The sequence below is a fragment of the Saccopteryx leptura genome, chromosome X, assembly GCF_036850995.1.
Source record: "Saccopteryx leptura isolate mSacLep1 chromosome X, mSacLep1_pri_phased_curated, whole genome shotgun sequence".
Classification (NCBI taxonomy): Eukaryota; Metazoa; Chordata; class Mammalia; order Chiroptera; family Emballonuridae; genus Saccopteryx; species Saccopteryx leptura.
This window is the reverse complement of record NC_089516.1, coordinates 39,211,013-39,233,518: the sequence shown is the minus strand read 5'-3', so window position 1 is coordinate 39,233,518 and position 22,506 is coordinate 39,211,013. Positions and strand designations below refer to the sequence as shown.

The 22,506-nt window shown below is 40.4% G+C and overlaps 1 protein-coding gene and 1 pseudogene across 1 annotated transcript in view; both read right to left on the bottom strand.

Annotated features, from left to right (window-relative positions):
• WNK3 (WNK lysine deficient protein kinase 3) overlaps positions 1-22,506 on the bottom strand; it is a 183,157-nt gene that overhangs the window by 3,971 nt on the left and 156,680 nt on the right. Inside the window, exon 21 of the mRNA XM_066356281.1 lies at positions 2,615-2,817. Within this exon, the coding sequence (XP_066212378.1) occupies positions 2,615-2,817 (203 nt within the window). The remainder of the gene's footprint in view (positions 1-2,614; positions 2,818-22,506) is intronic.
• On the bottom strand, positions 3,876-4,603 carry LOC136385411 (ferritin, heavy subunit-like; annotated as a pseudogene).

The window sequence follows — 22,506 nt, the reverse complement described above, 5'->3', positions numbered from 1 at the left end:
TCATGTCTAACTGTCCCACCAAAGTATAAGTTCTATGAGAGGAGGGAATATACTTGTTTTTGCTCATCAAACCCAGTGCCTAGCAGAGAAATTGGCACATATAATGAATCTGGCACATAATTGTTACAACATTTTTAAAGTAAGGCTATAACAGTAACATTCAAGAACATCAGATAGTCAGATAGGCTCTCCACACAAAGATATAAGCATCCGAATGTAAAGATAGTTAACAAATATAGGGTACTATTATGTGCTAAGTACTTCATAAATGTTATATCATTTAATCCTCACAGCAATTCTGCAAGGCAGGTAGGTATCATCCCTGTTTTAAAGACATGAAAACTGAGGCACAAATGACTTGTCTAAAGTCACACAGCAAGTGAATAACTAAGCTGACACCAGAACCTAAGTCTGTTTAAAGACCTTCACCACCTTCATTCAAACTCCATTTTCTACTCACTCTTCCTCCAACTCTCCCCCATTATACTGCAATAAAATACCCCCCTACTAGTCAACAAAAGCCTCCACTGACACAGTGATCAGAGACGTCTCACTGGCAGCACAAATGCATTTACGCCTTGCAGTGTGCCTCTAAAGGCTTCCCATTTTTACACTGGTGATACTATCTATGTATAAACTGGTGCCAGGAGTAAGACAAATATAAAGAACACCCAAGCATATATAAAGCTTACTAGTTTAGGAAGTTTAGGCTTTTGGAAATTTTTATTCAACGTTTACACTAAATGTATTTTCAGACTTTCTTTACCAAACTATATGCGATGACTACATATACACCCATATATGCACACAGACATAACACGCAGACATATCTTTTTCAATAATGAACATTCAGATTCTAAGCTCGATGCACATTTTAATAGATGTACTCATTTTGAAAAAATGATACTTATTTTAAAACTTCAAACACAGAAAAGTACAAATTAAATAAGGCCCAAATTCCACCATCTATACTGTTAATGAATTTTCCTATTTTTATGCACAGACACATATATCCAATATATACAATTACACACAAATACTATACAGAGTTTGGCAAAAGTAGGTTCACAGTTCTTATGGAAAATAATACAATAATTAATAAATAATAGAATAAATTTTTACATACAACTGTAAACCTACTTTTTTTGTGTGTGATGATAGACAGAGAGAGGGATAGATAGGAACAGACAGACAGGAAGGGAGAGAGATGAGAAGAATCAATTCTTCATTGTGGCACCTTAGTTGTTCCTTGATTACTTTCCTATATGTGCCTTGACTGGGCGGCTACAGCAGAGCGAGTGACCCCTTGCTGAAGCCAGCAACCTTGGGTTTTAAGCCAGCAACCTTGGGTTTAAGCCAGCGACCATGGGGTCATGTCCGTGATCCCATGCTCAAGTAGTGACCCTGCACTCAAGCTGGCCAGCCCGCACTCTAGTCCGCAACCTTGGGGCTTCAAATCTGGGTCCTCTGCATCCCAGTCCGACATTCTATCCACTGCTCCACCACCTGGTCAGGCTAAACCTACTTTTGCCGACCCCTGTGTATATAATCTTATTGTATATATAGTCCTACAAGCCTTCATCCTCCCCAGTTCAGAATGCACTGTGGACATCTTTGTGCATTTCAAATGCATGTACAACTGACTGAGGCCATATGCAATTAGCTAGGTATCTTGCCCATAAACTTAAGATGTCTTTTATAACATTCTAGCTTGAAGAGCTTTAAAATTCTTTTTCATACTGAATAATGGTAACTTATTGGGTCCAAGAATGTTGATGTATAACATAAGACAGCTTTGTCTCAAAACCCACAGGATGGAATTAACTAACCCTCACCCTTGATGCTTTCTTTTTGATATTGACTTTTTTTTCATACCGATAGTCTAAAACAAGGGTCAGCAACATAAGGTCTCATACCTCTTTTTGCAAATCGAATTTTTATGGAACAAAGCCACACCCATTATATATGTATTATGTATGGTTGCATTTGCACTACAATGAGAGTTGAATAGTGGCAACCACAAGGCTTGAAAATACAGTAATTATTAACTAACAACTTCCCCCCAAAAATATGTTGACCCCTGGTCTAAAAGATAATCTGTTTAAAGACATAATGAATCTAGACAAGGATAAAGGTCTGTACCTTGTGAAGTCATATCACTCTCTCATAGTAACTGTAACCATAGGCCTAAGCGAATCAATTTTTATGGGTTTTTTTCTTTTTTTTTTTTACAGAGACAGAGAGAGAGTCAGAGAGAGGGATAGACAGGGACAGACAGACAGGAACGGAGAGATGAGAAGCATCAATCATTAGTTTTTCGTTGTGCATTGCAATACCACCTTAATTGTTCATTGATTGCCTTCTCATACGTGCCTTGACCGCGGGCCTTCAGCAGACCGAGTAACCCCTTGCTCGAGTCAGTGACCTTGGGCTCAAGCTGGTGAGCTTTTGCTCAAACCAGATGAGCCCTCACTCAAGCTGGCGACCTCGGGGTCTCGAACCTGGGTCTTCTGCATCCCAGTCCGACGCTCTATCCACTGCGCCACTGCCCGGTCAGGCAATTTTTATGGTTTTAATTCTTATAAATAAAGAGAATCAGGTATAAACAACTTACTTCAAGTACTTTGTTCCTGTTGTCTGTCTCTAATTTTTGTTGACTCTGTTTAAGTTGGTTTAAACTTGGCTTAATAAGAGAATTTCCTACAGTTTCCTTTGTCCAGTCATCCACCAGTTTGTGTAAGTCATCTGTGAACATCCCTTTTTTACTAGCTGGAGACTGTTGGCATGATGCTGTATTACTCTCCACTGACTGTGGATCTATAAGAAAAAATAGGGAAACCATGAAAAGGAATTTAAACTGATAAATAAATACTTTTCTTTGGACAGCAATGCAATTGACAGATAGGATAACTAGACATTCTAATTTATCTGAGGCAGTTCTGGTTTAAAGCTGTTGTCCTGAAATAATTACTAACAGTACTACTCCTTTCACTCTCAAAAGATCCCTCTTGTTTGTATGGCAAATTATATGGTTACCTTAGGTATAAATCAAATATAATAAATAGTATCTCTAAATTAAAAAAATTACTATCAACCCTAATCTTTCCGTCAGTTTCCTCAAGTAAATACTTAGAAGAGTTAAAAAACAATCACAGGATGTTAAAAGGAGAAATACCTCAGAAGTATAATCCAACCGATTTGTTTATAATGGGGAAATGAGGCTCAGAAAAAGAAAACTGACATGCCTGAGTTCTTGCAATTAGTTACCAGCAGAGCCGGGCCTGGACCCCTGAAGCCGAGACCAGGGCTCTCTCTCTCCCTTTTCAGTAAGCCATACTGACTTGGAATAGCTTCAGAAAACTAGAATCTCATTTAATTTATTTTATTTTACTTTATTTTATTTTAATTTTTTTTTATTTATTCATTTTTTTAGAGAGGAGAGAGAGAGGGAGAGAGAGAGACAGAGAGAGAGAGAGCAAGGAGAGAGAGACAGAGAGAGAGAAGGGGGGAGGAGCAGGAAGCATCAACTCCCATATGTGCCTTGACCAGGCAAGCCCAGGGTTTCAAACCGGCGACCTCAGCATTTCCAGGTCAATGCTTTATCCACTGCGCCACCACAGGTCAGGCCTATTTTAATTTTTAAGAGTAATGCACCTACTGTCCTAAAAAAGTTTTCACGGAACTCATAATGATGAGTTAACCCCTTTTTGTACTCCAATTGCAATCTCTTTACACAATTGTAATGCAAAGACAGATTTATTTGTACACACAACGATGAAGGAAAGCAGTCTTCTGTCAAATGGAGATTAAGATTCTTAAGCAGCTGATCTTGGGACCTACTACAACAGGAAGACTTGTTTTCTGATCTTCAGATGTTAAGACTTTTTACCTGACATTTCAGCAGGCTTTTTATGTATGTCTTCTTCCTGGGCCTGCTTTTCTTCCTGGGTCTTATGATACATAATCTGGCGTTCCAGATAGTTTGTGTTCCTCTTCTGCTTATCCAAGTACTTTCCCATGAAGCGTAAGAGATCAGTTTCACTATTGGCAGAAGCCACCGACTTCAGGTCTTCCAGCAGCTTGGTTAACTTGTTCTCCAACTTCAGAGCAGTCTCTAGCAGGGGTCCCCAAACTTTCTACACAAGGGGCCAGTTCACTGTCTCTCAGACGGTTGGAGGGCCGCCACATACAGTGCTCCTCTCACTGATCACCAATGAAAGAGGTGCCCCTTCTGGAAGTGCGGCGGGGGGCCGGATAAATGGCCTCAGGGGGCCACATGCGGCCTGCGGGCCCTAGTTTGGGGATGCCTGCTAGATAGAGCTTGTACACCAGTTCCCCAATTATCTATATTAGGTCTCTGAATCGCGGGAAGGCAGATCTTACCCGCTTGTCTTTTCAGGTATCTTAGGAACTGCTTTGCATGTTCCCTCTTCACCTCAGCTTGGTCTCCAAAGAATCAGGCAAAAAGAGGTGCTTCAGCATCGTCGCCATAGTAACAGGACATAGACAAATAAGCATCACTGATGTGCAGCTCATAAGATGCCACATGATTAATAGCAATCCTGCATTCTTCAGAGATGAGGCCCTGGACATCAGACGCCATCTCAGCTTTAGAGAAAACCAGGCTTAAACAGTGCTCTCATTTAATTTTTTAAGTGATAATTTGTTTGTTAATGATAAAAAGGATGTGTATCTAGATAGCAGGAACAAGGATGCAGATGGTGTGTGAGCTTCATGAGTATGGACAGGAGGACAGGATGTTCAAAAAGATCAAAGGAATCAATTATAGGTATCTCTATCAGCGAAACGTTTCCAATCGGAGTATCACACTAATCAAAGGAATCAATTATAGGTATCTCTATCAGCGAAACGTTTCCAATTGGAATATCACACTAATCAAAGAAATCAATTATAGGTATCTCTATCAGTGAAACGTTTCCAATCGGAATATCACACTAAGTCTTTTTTAAATTTTATTTATTGATTTCAGTGAGAGAAGAAGGGGAGGGAGAGGGAAAAAGAGAGACAGAAACATCAAACTGTTCCTGTATGTGCCCTGACCAGGGATTGAACCAGCAACCTCTGCACTTTGGGATGATGCTCCAACCAACTGAGCTATCCAGCCAGGGTGCACACTAAGTCTTTATTTAGTACTTATAACCAATATCACCCCAAAAAATTTAATAAAAAGAAAAAAATTATTTATTACTATTACAAGCTTACTAAATCATTCTCATAGAAAAGATTCATGAAATTCTAATTCCTCTGACTGATTATAAACCAAAATTTAAATAGTGTATCTAAAATAAATTTAAGGAAATACAGTTGTGAAATTTAAGCACAATAAAATTTCCAGGGATCAGCCCTGGCCAGTTGGCTCAGCGGTAGAGCGTTGGCCCAGCATGTGGAAGTCCTGGGTTCGATTCCCGGCCAGGGCACACAGGAGAAGTGCCCATCTGCTTCTCCACCCCTCCCCCTCTCCCTCCTCTCTATCTCTCTCTTCCCCTCCTGCATCCAAGGCTCCATGGGAGCAAAGTTGGCCAGGGTACTGAGGATGGCTCTGTGGCCTCTGCCTCAGGGACTACTAAAATGTCTCCAGTTGCAGAGGAGCAACGCCCCAGATAGGCCAAGCATTGCCCCCTAGTGGGCATGCTGGGTGGATCCCGGTCAGGTGCATGCAGGAGTCTGTCTGTTGCCCCCCCCCCCCCCCCGGCTTCTCACTTCGGAAAAATACAAAAAAAAAAAAAAAAATTCCAGGAATTTATTTAAATAAGCATGTGAAAATTCCTTGTACATTTGTTATGGTACATTTTTTAAAAATTGTGAACAAATACGGAAAATGCAAAGGATAATGAAAGAAGCCTCCATATTAATACTTTTAAAGTACTTTTCTTTATCTTCTTTGAAACTCATAACAGGCCTGTGACATAGGTTCAGCAAGCATCACTCTGTTTTTTGGATGGGAAGATTAGGATCCAGAAGGTAAAGAGCTAGGGTTATATACTGGGTAGAGAACCCAGGCGTCCTGACTGTTAGGTCAGTGTGCTGTCCATTGTACCACGTCAAGCAATAAACTGGGAAATGGATGAGGAAATTGCTTTAATAACACAGAACATGATAATCTCAATGATTCCTTATACGTAGTTTGTAATGAACCCTGCACTACTAAAAGCTTAGATTCAAGGAGATTAAGTGTTAAATAGAAACATAATAGTGAAATTGCTTAAGAATAATTTAATGAATTAATTGGAACATATTCACATATACAAAAGTGTTTTATAAAAATAATGTTTACTAATTTGGTGCAACCATGATGTACCAAAATAACATGCTAATCTCGTTGGAATTTCTACTTTTCTAAGACTTAAAACCCAGCCTGACCAGGTGGTGGCGCAGTGGATAGAGCGTCGGACTGGGATGCGGAAGGACCCAGGTTCGAGACCCCAGGATAGCCAGCTTGAGCATGGGCTCATCTGGCTTGAGCAAAAAAAAAAGCTCACTAGCATGGACCCAAGCTCACTGGCTGGAGCGAGGGATTACTCAGTCTGCTGAAGGCCCGTGGTCATGGCACATATGAGAAAGCAATCAATGAACAACTACGGTGTCGCAACGAAAAACTGATGATTGATGCTTCTCATCTCTCTCTGTTCCTGTCTGTCTGTCCCTATCTATCCCTCTATCTGACTCTCTCTCTGTCCCTTTAAAACAAAACAAAACAAAACAAAAAAACAAAAAAACCACAAAGGCATACAAGCCAGCCTATAACAAAACACCACATTTTCCTATTACCTTGCTGTACATTCGTTTAATTATCTGCCAGTTTCAATGAGGGAACAAATAGCACAATATTTGGAGCTAAAGCCTTTATATTGTTTTCTTACCCTCAAAAAATCTCAGCAGGTAGGAGTGAAAAGAAAAAGATAGCCAGAAACATATATGTACATTAGTGCCAGAATTTTTGCCCACCTAGCTTTTCTTAAGAATATTTTTGTGCTAATTTCCTTCATTTTCTAAAAAATTTGTTGTACAGAGCTAAGCTTGAATATCATTCATGTAAGTACTCCATGGACAAGGTAACTAAGCTCATCAGTAAAATATGGGTACTAACAGAATATCCCTCACTGGTTTGCTATGAGGATTAAATCGGTTAATGTGGAAAGCATTCTTAGAGCAATGTCTTTTGCATACTAAGTGCTATATAAATGGCTGTTAAATAAGTCGTTTTTAAAAAGAAAAAAACCCCCATATTTCTGCACTAAGGGAAAAGCCAGTATTCTTGTGTACAACTCTGGTGGAAAAAGTCATCTTGAACACTCAGTAGGGAGTCAAAGATGGCAGCTGCACTATTTGGCACAGCAGCCAACAGTGGAGGAAGAAATAATTAACAAACCAAAACGAGTAGTTTAATGAAATGGGGGCTGGGGCAAGACTGCTCCTAAAGAGGCAACAGAAAGATAGATACACATATATTCCTTCCAAAAGTTACGAAGAATAATGTGCCATATGAGAAGAAAAAAAACGTTATTTAAATGTTATTCAATGTCTAACTATGCTTCACACATAGAAAAAACATTTATTGATTTCATTTAATAGTTATTCCTATCATACTATAAAAGACCACTTAAAGTTCACACACCAGAAAATACCTAATCAATGCACATAAAAAGAACTATTCTACAAATATGTTTTATGATAGGTAGTAACATTACTTATTAACTTCAAAGGTGCTCTTCATTCCTTTCTTATTTCTAAAATGAATAAAACCTGAGTTCAATCCTTGGTGCTCTTTTTTTCTGCTTTTCCCCCAAGGTGACGCTTACATTCAAATAATTTCAGTGATCACCCAAATGCAAATGTTTCCATTTCTTATCTCAAACCGTGACCTGCCTTCAAACAAATTTCACAACCAACTCTCAAATATGTTTTTCCAGTTGGCTGTAATAAATATTAAATTCAATGCATCTAGAGCCAAACCTGTGGTGGTCTTGGAATGACAATTTGCCTAAATTCATATTTCTGTTAAAAATACCACATTTTCTTCAGGCCACCTCGACCCAGTTCTTCTGGATCTCGCCACAAACACACACATACCCAGTTCATCATCACATCATGGCAAGTCATCCGATACAATATGCCTACTTTCATGTCCACAACTCCCTAAGCTCTTAATCATCATATACATGGACTGCAATGATCTAAATAGACTCACACCCTGGCTCTAGCCAATATAGTCTTCATATTGCCACCGATTAATGTCAGTTAAGTGTTGTTTTCAGCATTTCACTCCTCTGCTCAAAAAAAAAAGTTTTTAATAGTTTTATAATAATTTCTTTAAAATTATTTTATTTTATTTTATTTTATTGATTTAGAGGGAGAGGAAGGGAGAGAGAGATAGGAACATAGATCTGTTCCTGTGGGTGACCTGACTGGGGATTGAACCAGCAACCTCTATGCTTTGGGACAATCCTCTAACCAACTCAGCTATCTGGCCAGGGCTTAATAATTTCTTAATATTAATAATACTGAGTTTTCTACTTGCTTAGGAGGCAAAATCCTTGGTAGTCATGGTTGTCTTTGCAGAACAGATATTTATTATTTGTTCTTAACATGTTATTAAACAAACATATTATCTCATTTATTAGACTTAAATACATTGTGTTAGATCACATAATCTTACACCAAACTGTAGCACAGACCATCTGTGGCAGCTGCCAATTCTTTTTTTCAAGTATGGAAGAAAAACCTAGTATAAACCCTCCATTTCACTCTACTCTTATATTGCTTTCTCTTAAAAAACTCCTGTATTTTACCACTTCATGCTTATATATCATGTATTTCTATCTATATATTAACAATACTCTTTGCACTTCACTTTATCAATTTTAATGCAGTCCGTTTTTCCTTCAAGACCAACTCAAATCCTACCTCCTGTATGAAGCAGTCTCAGACCACTATCACCCTGGATGATCTTCCATTGCCTCCTCTCAACCTACGGCAAACACAATTGGTGGCAATAGTAGTAAAGAGCTAAGGCTTTGGAGAATGAGATTTGCATTCCCTCTCTTATAAACCAAGTTCCTAGGGAAGTCACTTAACCTCAGTAACTTTAATCTCCTTTCTCATAAGAGACAGGCACTTATTTCTACCTACCTTAGGGTTTTTAGGATTAAGTTTATGTAATATGATTATGTTTCAGGATCCCCAAGACCACACACAGATTCATTATTCAGTAGAAAATTTCACAGGTCTTAGCATATAGTTATTATTCATGGCTGTTTATTACAGAAAAAGGATGCACGATAGGATTGGCAAGGCAAAAAAAAGACACAGGAATATAGAGAAATTTGTGCATAGACTTCCTTATGTTCTCTTCCTGTTGTGGAGGGACATACTTGAGCATGCTTCTTTCTCTGAGCAACAAAAAATGCAGCAACATATGTGCAACTTTCTATCCAGGGAAGCCAGAAATAAATCATGTTATTTGTACCAACAATCTCGGCAAAGTGAACTACACTTATCAGGTAGGGATGAGAGCGAAGCCAAATTCATACATACCAGCCAAAGGCAAGCCTTGGAAACAGAAGTTTCTATAGATAGCAGTTTTTCTGCCTGCTGTGTTCTCCTTTCTGCAGAGCTTAGCACAGTGTTCATGTTATAAAGTAACTATATACTTACATTGTGGATACCAGTATGTTGCAATATCATGCATCAGTTCATGTTTCCTGCAGAACAGGCATAACTGTGGGCAGGGAAGGATGGATGTGCATTTCTGTATATATGTTAAGGCAGTGTTTTATTTTTTTTTAATTTTTAAAACTTATTTATCTTTGAGAGAAGAGAGAGAGAGAGAGTGAGAGAGAAGGGGGGAGGAGCAGGAACCATCAATTCTCATATGTGCCTTGACTAGGCAAGCCTAGGTTTTCAAACCAGCAACCTCAGCTTTCCAGGTTGACACTTTATCCACCACACCATCACAAGTCATGCAAGGCAGTGTTTCTTAAAATGTGTTTTGGGAAAGTCATGGTGGGTAGTTAGTTACACAGCACGCCTATAACTTCTTTTTTACTTTTTTTTTTGTATTTTTTTTTCCTGAAGTTGGAAACGGGGAGGCAGCCAGACAGACTCCCGCATGCGCCCGACCGGGATCCACCCGTCATGCAGGGGGCGATGCTCTGCCCATCTGGGGTGTTGCTCTGTTGCAACTAGGGCCATTCTAGCGCCTGAGGCAGAGGCCATGGCGCCATCCTCAGCAGCCAGGCCAACTTTGCTCCAATGGAGCCTTGGCTGTGGGAGGGGAAGAGAGAGACAGAGAGGAAGGAGAGGAGGAGGGGTGGAGAAGCAGATGGGTGCTTCTCCTGTGTGCCCTGGCTGGGAATCGAACCCGGGACTCCTGCACGCCAGGCCAACGCTCTACCAATGAGCCAACCAGCCAGGTCTTCTTTTTTACTTTTTATTTGTTTGTTGTGTGTGTGTGTGTGTGTGTGTGTGTGTGTGTGTGTGTGTGAGAGAGAGAGAGAGAGAGAGAGAGAGAGAGAGAGAGAGAGGAGAAGCATCAACTTGTAGTTGCATCTCTTTAGTTTTCCACTGACTGCTTCTCATATGTGCCTTGACAGCAGGGGGGGGGGATGCTAAAGCTAAGCAAGCCAGTGATCCCTTGCTAAATGCCAGCGACCTTGGGCTCAAGATAGCGACCCTGGGATCATGTTGATAATCCCACGCTCAAGCCAGTGAGTCTGCACTCCAGCCGGATGAGCCTGCCTTAAGCTGGTGACCTCAGGATTTTGAACCTGGGACCTTAGCATCCCAGATTGATGCTCTATCCACTGTGCCACCACCGGCCAGGCAAACCTATAGCCTCTTTAATGAAGGATTTCCTTAAAAAAATTTATTGATTTCAGAAAAACATCGATTTGTTTTTCCAATGATATATGCATTCACTGGTTGACTCTTATATGTGCCCTGACCAGTGATGGAACCTGCAACCTTCGTGTCTCAGGAGAATGCTCTAACCAACTGAGTTACCTGGCCAGAGCCTAGTGAAAGGTTTTTAAACAAGCCCTATCCATTGCTCTTGTGCATCAAGGTCTGCGTTGGTGAACCTTTTTATAAAAACTGCCCACTTTTGCACTGCTGGTCAACCTTGTCCATCCCGCCCACTAGTGGGCGATCCAGCTTTCATGGTGGGCAAATCGCAGTGCTGTTTGGTTGCTTCACTCCCGCCCACCATGAAAGCTGGAAGCCCACTAGTGGACGGGAGGGACCAGGTTGACCAGCACTGCAAAAGTGGGTGGATTTTTTTTTTTAAAGATTTTATTTATTTATTTTAGAGAAGGGGGGAGAGAGGGAAGGGAGGAGCAGGAAGCTTCATCTCCCATATGTGCCTTGACTGGGTAAGCCCAGGGTTTCGAACCGGCGACCTCAGCGTTCCAGGTCGACGCTTTATCCACTGCGCCATCACAGGTCAGGCCAAGTGGGTGGTTTTATAAAAACGTTCGCTATCACAGATCAAGGTTAATATAGCTTTGAATTGTCAGACTACCCCTCAAAGGCAATAACCACCCACAAGACAACACATAATTTTAATTATCCTGTAATCCAATACTTGTCTTGCTTTCTCCCATTTTCATGTAATCTTCCTTATGTTCCCCCCTTAATTTCAAATGCAAAAAAGAAACTACAAAACTGTCAGAATGGCAGTCATTAACAAAACAACACAGAATAAGTGCTGGCAAGGATGTGGAGAAAAGGGAACCCTCCTGCACGGCTGGTGGGAATGCAGACTGGTGCAGCCACTGTGGAAAACAGTATAGAGATTCCTCAAAAAATTAAAAATGGAACTGCCTGTGGACCCAGCCATCCCACTTTTAGTAATATATCCCAAGAAAACCACATCAATGATTGAAAAGAAGAAATGCACCCCCATGTTTATGGCAGCATTGTTTACAATAGTGAAGATCTGGAAACAGCCCAAGTGTCCTTCAGTGAACGAATGGATTAAAAAGCTATGGTACAGGGAGCGGCAAGATGGTGATGGAGTAGGCAGACATACAAACTTCCACCTCCCAGAACCAAAGTGGATTACAACTTAAATTTAAGAACAATCATCTGGAAAAACCAACTTTGGGTTAAACCAAGAGGAACCTATAACCAAAGATCATCGAAGAAGCCACAACGAGACTGATAGGAAAAGCAGAAATCTGGAGAGGGCTGCCCAGCTCCCGGGAGCGAGCAGCAGCCCAGAGGGACTCACGTGGTGGGAAGAGAGTTTCTCAGAGAGGGGAGGGTCCTGGGGGACAGAAGACTCAGCCTGCAGCCCCAGAGCCTAGAAGAGACACACAAACAGTATTTAGGAGCGAAACAAGTCAGGATACTGTTTGTGAGAAAGAGACAGCTTTCTCAGACCCAGGATTCATCATAAAGGGACCGTGCAGAAAACCTCTTTGACAATCACTCACCCGGGGCTCAGGGTGAGCTGAGAAGACTGGAGTGCCAGGAAGAGAATATAATTTAGGAGGCACAGGGAGAAATACTTTGAGGGATAGCTACCCTTAACCCCTGGGCTGAGTCACTCCCCAAATCTAAAGTGAATATTTTTCCTAGAACCAGCAATACCACCAAAGGGAAGCAGGTCATCAGCCAAACAGAAGCCCTCCTGCTGCAGTCAGAGCAAAGAATCGCTTAGAAGGAGGGAGCCATCAGGGATACAGTATTGAGTGCTGAACACTGAGCAACATAGCCACCCCACACTGCTGAGTGCTCCCCAAAGGGCGGGCAGTGGAGGGACGTGGAAGCATGGTTTCGTTGGTGGGGGAGGAAGCCGAGGGCCAGCCACAGCTGTGGACGGGATGCACAAAAGCAGTCTGACCCCCAGCTGTGGGCCAGTTGTGAGAGATTAGTCCCGCCTGCAGTCCCACCTGCAGGGGCAAGGCGGAAGCCAGGTAACTGGCTGAGTCCTGCGGGGCTGGGAACACGAGTGCAGCCCCACCCGCAGGGCCGATGCTTGTGTCCCCAGTGCACAAGCACAGTCCTGCCAGCTGGGATGGGGTAAAGGCTGGGGGCTGGCCAGGGTTTGAAGCCAAGGCAGAGAGCGCAATCCCACCCGTGGGTGTGATGCGGGCACAGTCCCACCACCTGGGGTGGGGTGGAGGCTGGGGGCCGGCCAAGGCTTGCAGCCCGCGATGGTGAGGCGGAAGCCGCAGCAACTGCAGTGGTGGGCCAGCACCAGCAATGCCTGTGCCAGAACACCCAAGAGGGCGGCAGAGCAGGTGGTAGACCTGCAGATAGACCACACCTAGGGAACACAGAGGACACACCCATTGGACTCCTGTGGCCACACACTTTTTATACACAGACAAAATGGGAAGGCAGAGAAATGCAACCCAAACGAATCAAGAAGAGAAATCCCCAGAAAAAGATCTCAATGAGATGGACATAACCAAATTACCAGATGCAGAGTTTAAAGTAATGATTGTTAGGATGCTCAAAGATCTTAGAGGCCTTGGCTGGTTGGCTCAGTGGTAGAGCGTCGGCCTGGCGTGCAGGAGTCCCAGGTTTAATTCCTGGCCAGGGCACACAGGAGAAGCACCCATCTGCTTCTCCACCCCTCCCTCTCTCCTTACTCTCTGTCTCTCTCTTTCTCTCCCACAGTCAAGGCTCCATTGGAGCAAAGTTGGCCTGGGCGCTGAGAATGGCTCTATGGCCTCTGCCTCAGGTGCTAGAATGGCTCTGGTTGCGACAGAGCAACACCCCAGATGGGTAGAGCATCGCGCCCTGGTGGGCATGCCAGGTGGATCCCAGTCGGGCACATGCTGTAGTCTGTCTGACTGCCTCCCCATTTCCAACTTGAGAAAAATACTTAAAAAACAAAAAAAGAAAAAAAAGATCTTAGAGCAACAATGGGTGGACATAATGAGCACCTAAATAAAGAGACAGCAAGTGTCAAAAAGGACATGGAAATAATAAAAAAGAACCAGTCAGAAATGACAAATACAATCTCAGAAATGAAGACCACACTAGAAGGGATTAAAAACAGGATAAATGAAGCTGAGGACCTAATCACCGATTTAGAGAACAAGATAAATGAAAGCACGGAAGCAGAGCAGCAAAAAGAAAAGAGGCTCAAAAAGTCTGAGGAAACTCTAAGAGAGCTCTCTGACAACATGAAAAGAAACAACATCCACATCATAGGGGTTCATGAAGGGGAAGAGAAAGATCAAGGAATAGAGAATCTGATTGAAGAAATCATAGCTGAAAACTTCCCAAATTGATGAAGGAAAAAGTCACACAAGTTCAAGAAGCACAGAGAGTGCCATTAAGGATGAACCCCAAAAGGCCCACACCAAGAAACATAATTAAAATACAAGAATTAAGACATAAAGAAAGAATACTAAAAGTTGTAAGAGAAAAGTAGTCAATTACCTACAGAGGAGCCCACATAATGATGACATTTGACTTCTCAACAGAAACATTAGAGGCCAGAGGGAATGGCAAGAAATATTCAAAGTAATGCAAAACAAGAGCCTACAACCAAGATTTCTCTATCCAGCAAAGCTATCATTTAATATTGAAGGAGAAATAAATAGCTTCCCAGACAAAAAACAAACAAACAACTCAATTCATTACAACCAAACCAATGTTACAAGAAATGTTAAGGGGCTTGCTATCAACAAAATAAAGGGGGAAAACATCTAGTAAAGAAGAATGTAGATTTAAAGAATAAAATAAAAATAAACAACTACATATCAATAATAACCTTAAAAGTAAATAGATTAAATAATTCAATCAAAAGACATAAGGTAGCTACGAGGATAAGAAAACAGGACCCGCCTGACCAGGGGCTGGCACAGTGGATAGAGCATCGGACTGGGATGTGGAAAACCCAGGTTTGAGACCCTGAGGTTGCCAGCTTGAGTGCAGGCTCATTTGGTTTGAGCAAGGCTCACCAGCTTGGACCCAAGGTCGCTGGCTTGAACAAAGGGTCACTCGTGCTGCTTTCGCCCCCTGGGTCAAGGCACATATGAGAAATCAATCAATGAACAACTAAGGAACCAAAATGAAGAATTGATGTTTCTCATCTCTCTCTCTTCCTGTCTGTCCCTATCTTTCCCTCTCTCTGACTCTGTCTCTGCCACAAAATAATAAAGATTTTTTTAAAAAGAAAACAGGAACTGTACATATGCTGTCTACAAGACACCCACCTCAAAACAAATGATACACATAGACTGAAAGTAAAGAGATAGCTGCCTGACCAACGGTGGAACAGTGGATAAAGCGTTGACCTGAAAATGCTGAGGTTGCCGGTTCGAAACCCTGGGCTTGCCTGGTCAAGGCACATATGGGAGTTGATTCTTCCAGCTCCTCCCCCCTTCTCTCTCTCTGTCTCTTCTCTCTCTCTCTTCCTCTCCTCTCTAAAATGAATAAAAAAAAAGATAGCAAAAAAATATTTCATGCAAATGAAAATGAAAAAAAAAAAGCTGGTGTAGCAATACTTTTGTCTGAAAAAATACACTTTAAAACAAAGGCAATAGTAAAGGATGAAGAAGATCACTACATAATGACAAAGGGAGCAATCCAACAGGATGATATAACCATTATAATGATATAACCATTATAAATATGTAAGCACCTAATATAGGAGCACCTAAATATATAGAGCAGATTTTGATGGACATAAATGGTGAGATCAAAGCAATACTATAATAGTAGGGGATTTTAATACAGCACTAACATCACTGGATAAATCCTCAAGAAAGAAAATTAACAAAGAAACAGCAGACTTAAAGGACACACTAGATAAACTGGATTTAATAGATATCTTCAGAACCTTTCACCCTAATGCAGCAGAATATACATTCTTTTTTAGTGCTCATGGTACATTCTCTAGGATAGAACACATGTTAGGACACAAAACGAGACTCAATAAATTTAAGAAGATTGAAATCATATCAAGTATCTTCTCTGATCACAATGGCATGAAACTAGAAATCAATTACAATAGAAAATCTGAAAAATACTCAAAGACTTGGAAACTAAATAGCATGTTATTAAATAACGAATGGGTTAACAATGACATCAAAGAAGAAATAAAAAATTTCCTTGAAACAAATGAAAACGAACATACAAAAACTCAAAATTTATGGAACACAGCAAAAGCAGTCCTGAGAGGGAAGTTCATACCACTATAGGCATACCTTAAGAAGCTAGAAAAAGCTGAAATAAACAATTTAACAGTGCATCTAAAAGAGCTAGAAAAAGAACAGCAAGTAAAACACAGAGGAAGTAGAAGCAAGAAAATAATAAAGATCAGAACAAAAATAAATGACATAGAGGCTAAAAAAACAATATAGAGAATCAATGAAACCAAGACCTGGTTCTTTAAAAATGTAAACAAGAAAGACGAACCTTTAACCAGACTAACCAAGAAAAAAAGAGAGGACTCAAATTAAAAAACTAGAAATGAGAGAAGTAACAATTGACACATCAGAAATACAAAGGATTGTAAGAAAATACTATGAAGAACTGTATGCCATAAAATTAGACAACCTAGGTGAAATGGACAAATTTCTCAAAACATATCTTTCAAAAATCAATATAGAAGAATCAGGAAACCTAAACAGACTGATTTCATCAAATGAGATTGAAACAATTATTCAAAAAACTCCCAACAAACAAAAATCCCGGGCCAGATGGCTTCACAGGCGAATTTTACCAAATACTCAAAGAAGAACTAACACCTATCCTTCTCAAGCTATTTCAAAAAATTCAAGAGGAGGGAAGACTTCCAAATTCCTTTTATGAGACGAGCATAATACTGATTCCAAAACCAGGCAAAGACACTAAAAAAGAGAGAAAACTATAGACCAATATCTCTGATGAACTGAGATGCTAAATTCTCAACAAAATATTAGCAAACTGGATCCAGCAACACATGAAAAAAATCATACATCATGATCAGATGGGATTTATTCTGGGGAGACAAGGCTGGTACAATATTCACTAATCAACCAATTTGATTTAACACATAAACAAAAGAAAGGATAAAAATCACGATAATATCAATAGATGCAGAAAAAGCATTTGATAAAATCCAGCACCTGTTTATGATCAAAACTCTCAGCTAAGTGGGGATACAGAGATCATACCTTAACATGATAAAGGCCATCTATGACAAACCCAAGGCCAACACTATAATCAATGGGCAAAAATGAAAAGAAATCCCCTTAAGATCAGGAACAAGGCAGGGGTGCCCCCTTTCACCACTCTTATTCAACATAGTTCTGGAAGTACTAGCCAACAGAAACAGACAAGAAGAAGAAATAAAAGACATCCAACTTGGAAAAGAAGAAGTAAAACTATCATTTTCTGATGATATGATACTGTACATAGAAAACCCTAAAGTCTCAGTCAAAAAACTATTGGACCTGATAAATGAATTCAGCAACCTGGCAGGATATAAAATCAATATTCAGAAATCAGTGGCATTTTTATACACCAACAATAAACTGTCTGAAAGGAAAATTAATAAAACAATCGCATTCACTATTGCAACAACAACAAAAAATAAAGTACCTAGGAGTAAATTTAACCAAAGAGGTTAAAGACTTGTACTTGAAAAATTATAAAACATTGATAAAGGAAATCAAGGAAGATACAAACAAGTGGAAGCATATACGGTGTTCATGGATAGGAAGAATAAATATCATTAAAATGTCTATATTACCCAAAGCAATCTATAAATTCAATGCAATTCCTATTAAAATACCAATGACATACTTCAAAGATATAGAACAAATATTCCAAAAATTTAAATGGAGCCAAAAAAGAACACGAATAGCCTCAACAATCCTGAAAAAGAAAAATAAAGTGAGGGTATCAAACTTCCTGATACCAAGTTATACTACAAGGCCATCGTATTCAAAACAGCTTGGTACTGACATAAGAACGAGCATACAGCTCAATGGACAGAACAGAGAACCCAGAATTAAACCCACACCCATATGGACAATTGATATTTGACAAAGGAGGTAAGAGCATACAATGTAGTAAAAACAATCTCTTTTAACAAATAGTGTTCGGAAAATTGGATAGGTACTTGCAAAAAAAATGAAACTGGATCATCAACTTACACCATTTACAAAAATAAACTCAAAATTGATAAAAGACTTAAATGTAAGTCATGAAACCATAAACATCTTGGAATAAAATATAGGCAGTAAACTCTCCGATTTCTGTCATAGCAATATTTTTGCTGATTTATCTCCACGGGCAAGTGAAATAAAGGACAGGATGAACAAATAGGACTATATGAAACTAAAAAGCTTTTGCACAGCAAAAGAAACCATTAACAAAATAAAAAGACAACCCACACAATGGGAGAATATATTTGCCAATACGTCTGATAAGGGGTTAATAACCAAAACTTATAGAGAACTTGTAAAACTCAACACCAGGAAGATAAATAATCCAATCAAAACATGGGCAAAAGAAATGAATAGACACTTCTCTAAAGAGGACATACAGATGGCCAACAGGCATATGAAGAAATGTTAGCCTGACCTGTGGTGGCGCAGTGGATAAAGCGTCGACCTGGAAATGCTGAGGTCGCCGGTTCGAAACCCTGGGCTTGCCTGGTCAAGGCACATATGGGAGTTGATGCTTCCAGCTCCTCCCCACCTTCTCTCTCTGTCTCTCTCTCCTCTCTCTCTCCCTCTCTGTCTCTCTTTCCCTTTCTCTCTCCTCTCTAAAATGAATAAATAAAATTAAAAAAAAAAAAAAAGAAATGTTCAACATCACTAATCATTAGAGAAATGCAAATTAAAACCACAATGAGATACCTCCTCACACCTGTCAAAATGGTGCTTATTAACAAAACAACACATAACAAGTACTGGAGAGGTTGTGTAGAAAAGGGAACCTTCCTGCACTGCTGGTGCAGCCACTGTGGAAAACAGTATGGAGATTCCTCAAAAAATTAAAAATGGAACTGCCCTTTGACCCAGCTATCCCACTTTTAGGAACATATCCTATGAATACCAAATCACTGATTCAAAAGAAGAAATGTACCTCCATGTTTATTGCAGTATTGTTTACAATAGTGAAGATCTGGAAACAGCCCAAGTGTCCTTCAGTGGACAAGTGGATTAAAAAGCTGTGGTACATATACACAATGGAATACTACATGGCCATGAAAAAGAAGGAAATACTACCTTTTGTGACAACATGGATCAACCTGGAAACTATCATGCTAAGTGAAATAAGCCAGGCAGAGAAAGAAAAATATCACATGACCTCACTCATTTGAGGAATCCAATGAACAATGTGAACTGAGGAACAGAACAGAGGCAGAGGGATCAAAGGGACCAGAGGGAACACGGTCAGAGGGAGAGTGGAAGAGAAGATGGGATAAGAGAGGAGAAAGAGATTAGTGAAACTATATATACATAACACAGCATTATAGAGAACAGGACAGAAATCCTAGAGGGAAGAGGGTAGGTATTGGGAGGATGGGGCAATGGGGAGGGGGTTGAGGGGAACACTTTGGTGGGGGGAGATATATTCAGTGGGACACTTGAATCTATGTAAACACAGTAAGTTAAAATAAAAAAAATACGCCATGGTACATATACACAATAGAATACTAAGGGGCCACGAAGAAGAAGGAAATCTTACCTTTTGAGACAACATGGATGGACCTAGAAACTATTATGTTAATTGAAATAAGCCAGGCAGAGAAAGAAAAATATCATATGACCTCACTCATTTGAGGAACCCAAGGAACAATATGAACTGAGGAACGGAATAGAGACAGAGGCGGGATCCAAGGGTCCAGAGGGAAAGTGGACAGAGGGAAAGGGGATGATAGGATGGGATCAGAGAAGGGAAAGAGATTGGTGAAATTATATACACATAACACAATGTTATAGAGAGCAGAAAAGCAAATCTTGGAGGGAAGGGCGTAGGGCGCTATGCAGAGGGGGGCAAGGGGATGGATTTTGAGGGGAACACAGGGGAGGGAGGATGCATTCGAGCGGACACTAGAACTTATGCAAACATAATAAATTTAAAAGAAATAAAAAACCCAAACTACAAAACTGTTATTCTCTAGAACATTTTATATCTTGCTTCCCAGCAACTGTCATCAGTTTGGGCTCAAATAAACTTATAAAATTTTTTTACAGGCCCTGGCCGGTTGGCTCAGCAGTAGAGCGTCGGCCTGGCGTGTGGGGGACCTGGGTTCGATTCCCGGCCAGGGCATATGGGAGAAGCGCCCATTTTCTTCTCCACCCCCCCTCCTTCCTCTCTGTCTCTCTCTTCTCCTCCCGCCGCCAAGGCTCCATTGGAGCAAAGATGGCCCGGGCGCTGGGGATGGCTCCTTGGCCTCTGCCCCAGGCGCTAGAGTGGCTCTGGTCGTGGCAGAGCGACGCCCCGGAGGGGCAGAGCGTCGCCCCTGGTGGGCGTGCCGGGTAGATCCCGGTCGGGCGCATGCGGGAGTCTGTCTGACTGCCTCCCCATTTCCAGCTTCAGAAAAATAAAAAAATAAAAATTTTTTTTTACACATTTAAACATTTATGTCAACATACACAATCATAATTAAATGATGAAAGTCAATGTGTCTAGGTATAGATCTGTAGAATGAAATCAGAAAAGTAAACTAAACTCAAAGCAAATAGGAGGAAGGAAATAATAGATTGGAGTAAAAATAAATGAAATAGATAAGAGAGAATCAATAAAACCAAAAGTTGATTTTTTTTTAAAAGATCAGCAAAATTGACAAACTTTAACTAGACCAAGAAAAAAAGAGAGAGGATTCAAATTACTAAAATCAAAAATGAAAGAGGGAAAATCATTACAAGTCTTACACAAATAAAAAGGATTATAAGAGAATATTATGAACAAGTATATACCAACAAATTAGATAATTTATAGGAAAGGGTCAGATTTCTATAAAATCACAAAAATAAAAGAGAAAATATTAATAGACATATAACAAGCAAAGAGACTGAATTGGTATTTTTAAATCTCCCAATTTATAACACCAAGACCCAGATGGCTTTACTGTTTAATTCAACCAAATATTTAAGGAAGAATTAATACCAATCCTTTATAAATCCTTCTAAAAAAACCCCAGGATACAGAAAAATGGCAAAAGAGATGAATAGGCACTTCACCAAAGCGTTATATGAATTGCCAATAAGTACAAGAAAAAAAATTTTCAACTTTACTAGCCACTAAGAAAATGAAAATTAAATCCACCATGTTATAGTGCCACACACCTAGTAGATTGGCTGAAATAAAGAATTCCAATAAAACCAAGTGCTGAAGAGCATTCAGAGAAACTGGAAGTTTCAGATATTGCTGATGGGAATGGAAAATGATATAGCTGCTTGGCAAAAATTTTTCTCAGTTTCTTAAAAATTGTAAATGTACATGCCATATGACTCAGCAATCTTACTTCTGTGAATTTTATCCACATGAACTGAATACTTATGTTCACTAAAAAACAACAAAAAAGTGGACATGAATATTTACAGCAACTTTATTTGTAAAACCCAATACTGGAAATAATCCAAATGTACTTCAATGGGTGAATGGATACCATAGTACATCCATACTATGGAATATTACTTAGCAATAAAAAGGAAGAAGTTATTATAACACAAAATAACTTGAAGAATCTCAAAGACAATGTTCTGAGAGAAAAAAAAAAGCCACGTTGAGAAGTTTTTGAAATTTATTGATTCTAGAGAGAGGAAGGGCCTGACCTGTGGTGGCGCAGTGGATAAAGCATCGACCTTGAAATGCTGAGGTCACCGGTTCAAAACCCTGGGCTTGCCTGGTCAAGGCACATATGGGAGTTGATGCTTCCAGCTCCTCCCCCCTGTCTCTCTCTCCTCTCTCTCCTCTCTCTCTCTCTCTCTCTCTCTCCCCCTTTCTCTCTCCTCTCTAAAATGAATTAAAAAAAAATAAAAAAAATTAAAAAAAAATGAGAGAGGAAGGGAGATAGAAAGAGAAACATTGAACTGTTTCTGTATGTGCCCTGACCAGATATCAAACCTGTAAAGTTTGCTTAACAGGATGATGCTCTAACCAACTGAGCTATCGAGTCAGGGCAAAAAAACCCCCAAACATCAACCCCTCCCCCATGTTTTAACTATGAGATCCTATGCCTCGGGCTGTGGTTGATTAGAAAGAGGTGTGTAGCCTGACCAGGCGGTGGCACAGTGGACAGAGCGTCGGACTGGGAAGCAGGGGACCCAGGTTCAAAACCCCAAGGTTGCTGGCTTGAGCAAGATGTCACTCACTCTGCTGTAGTCCCCTGGTCAAGGCACATATGAGAAAGCAATCAATGAACGGCTGGGGAGCCGCAACAAAGAATTGATGCTTCTTATCTCCCTTCCTGTCTGTCTGTCCCTATCTGTCCCTCTGTCTGACTCTCTCTCTGTCTCTGTCAGAAAAAGAATACAGATGATGTACTCTAAAAAAAGAAAAAGAAAAAGAAAGAGGTGT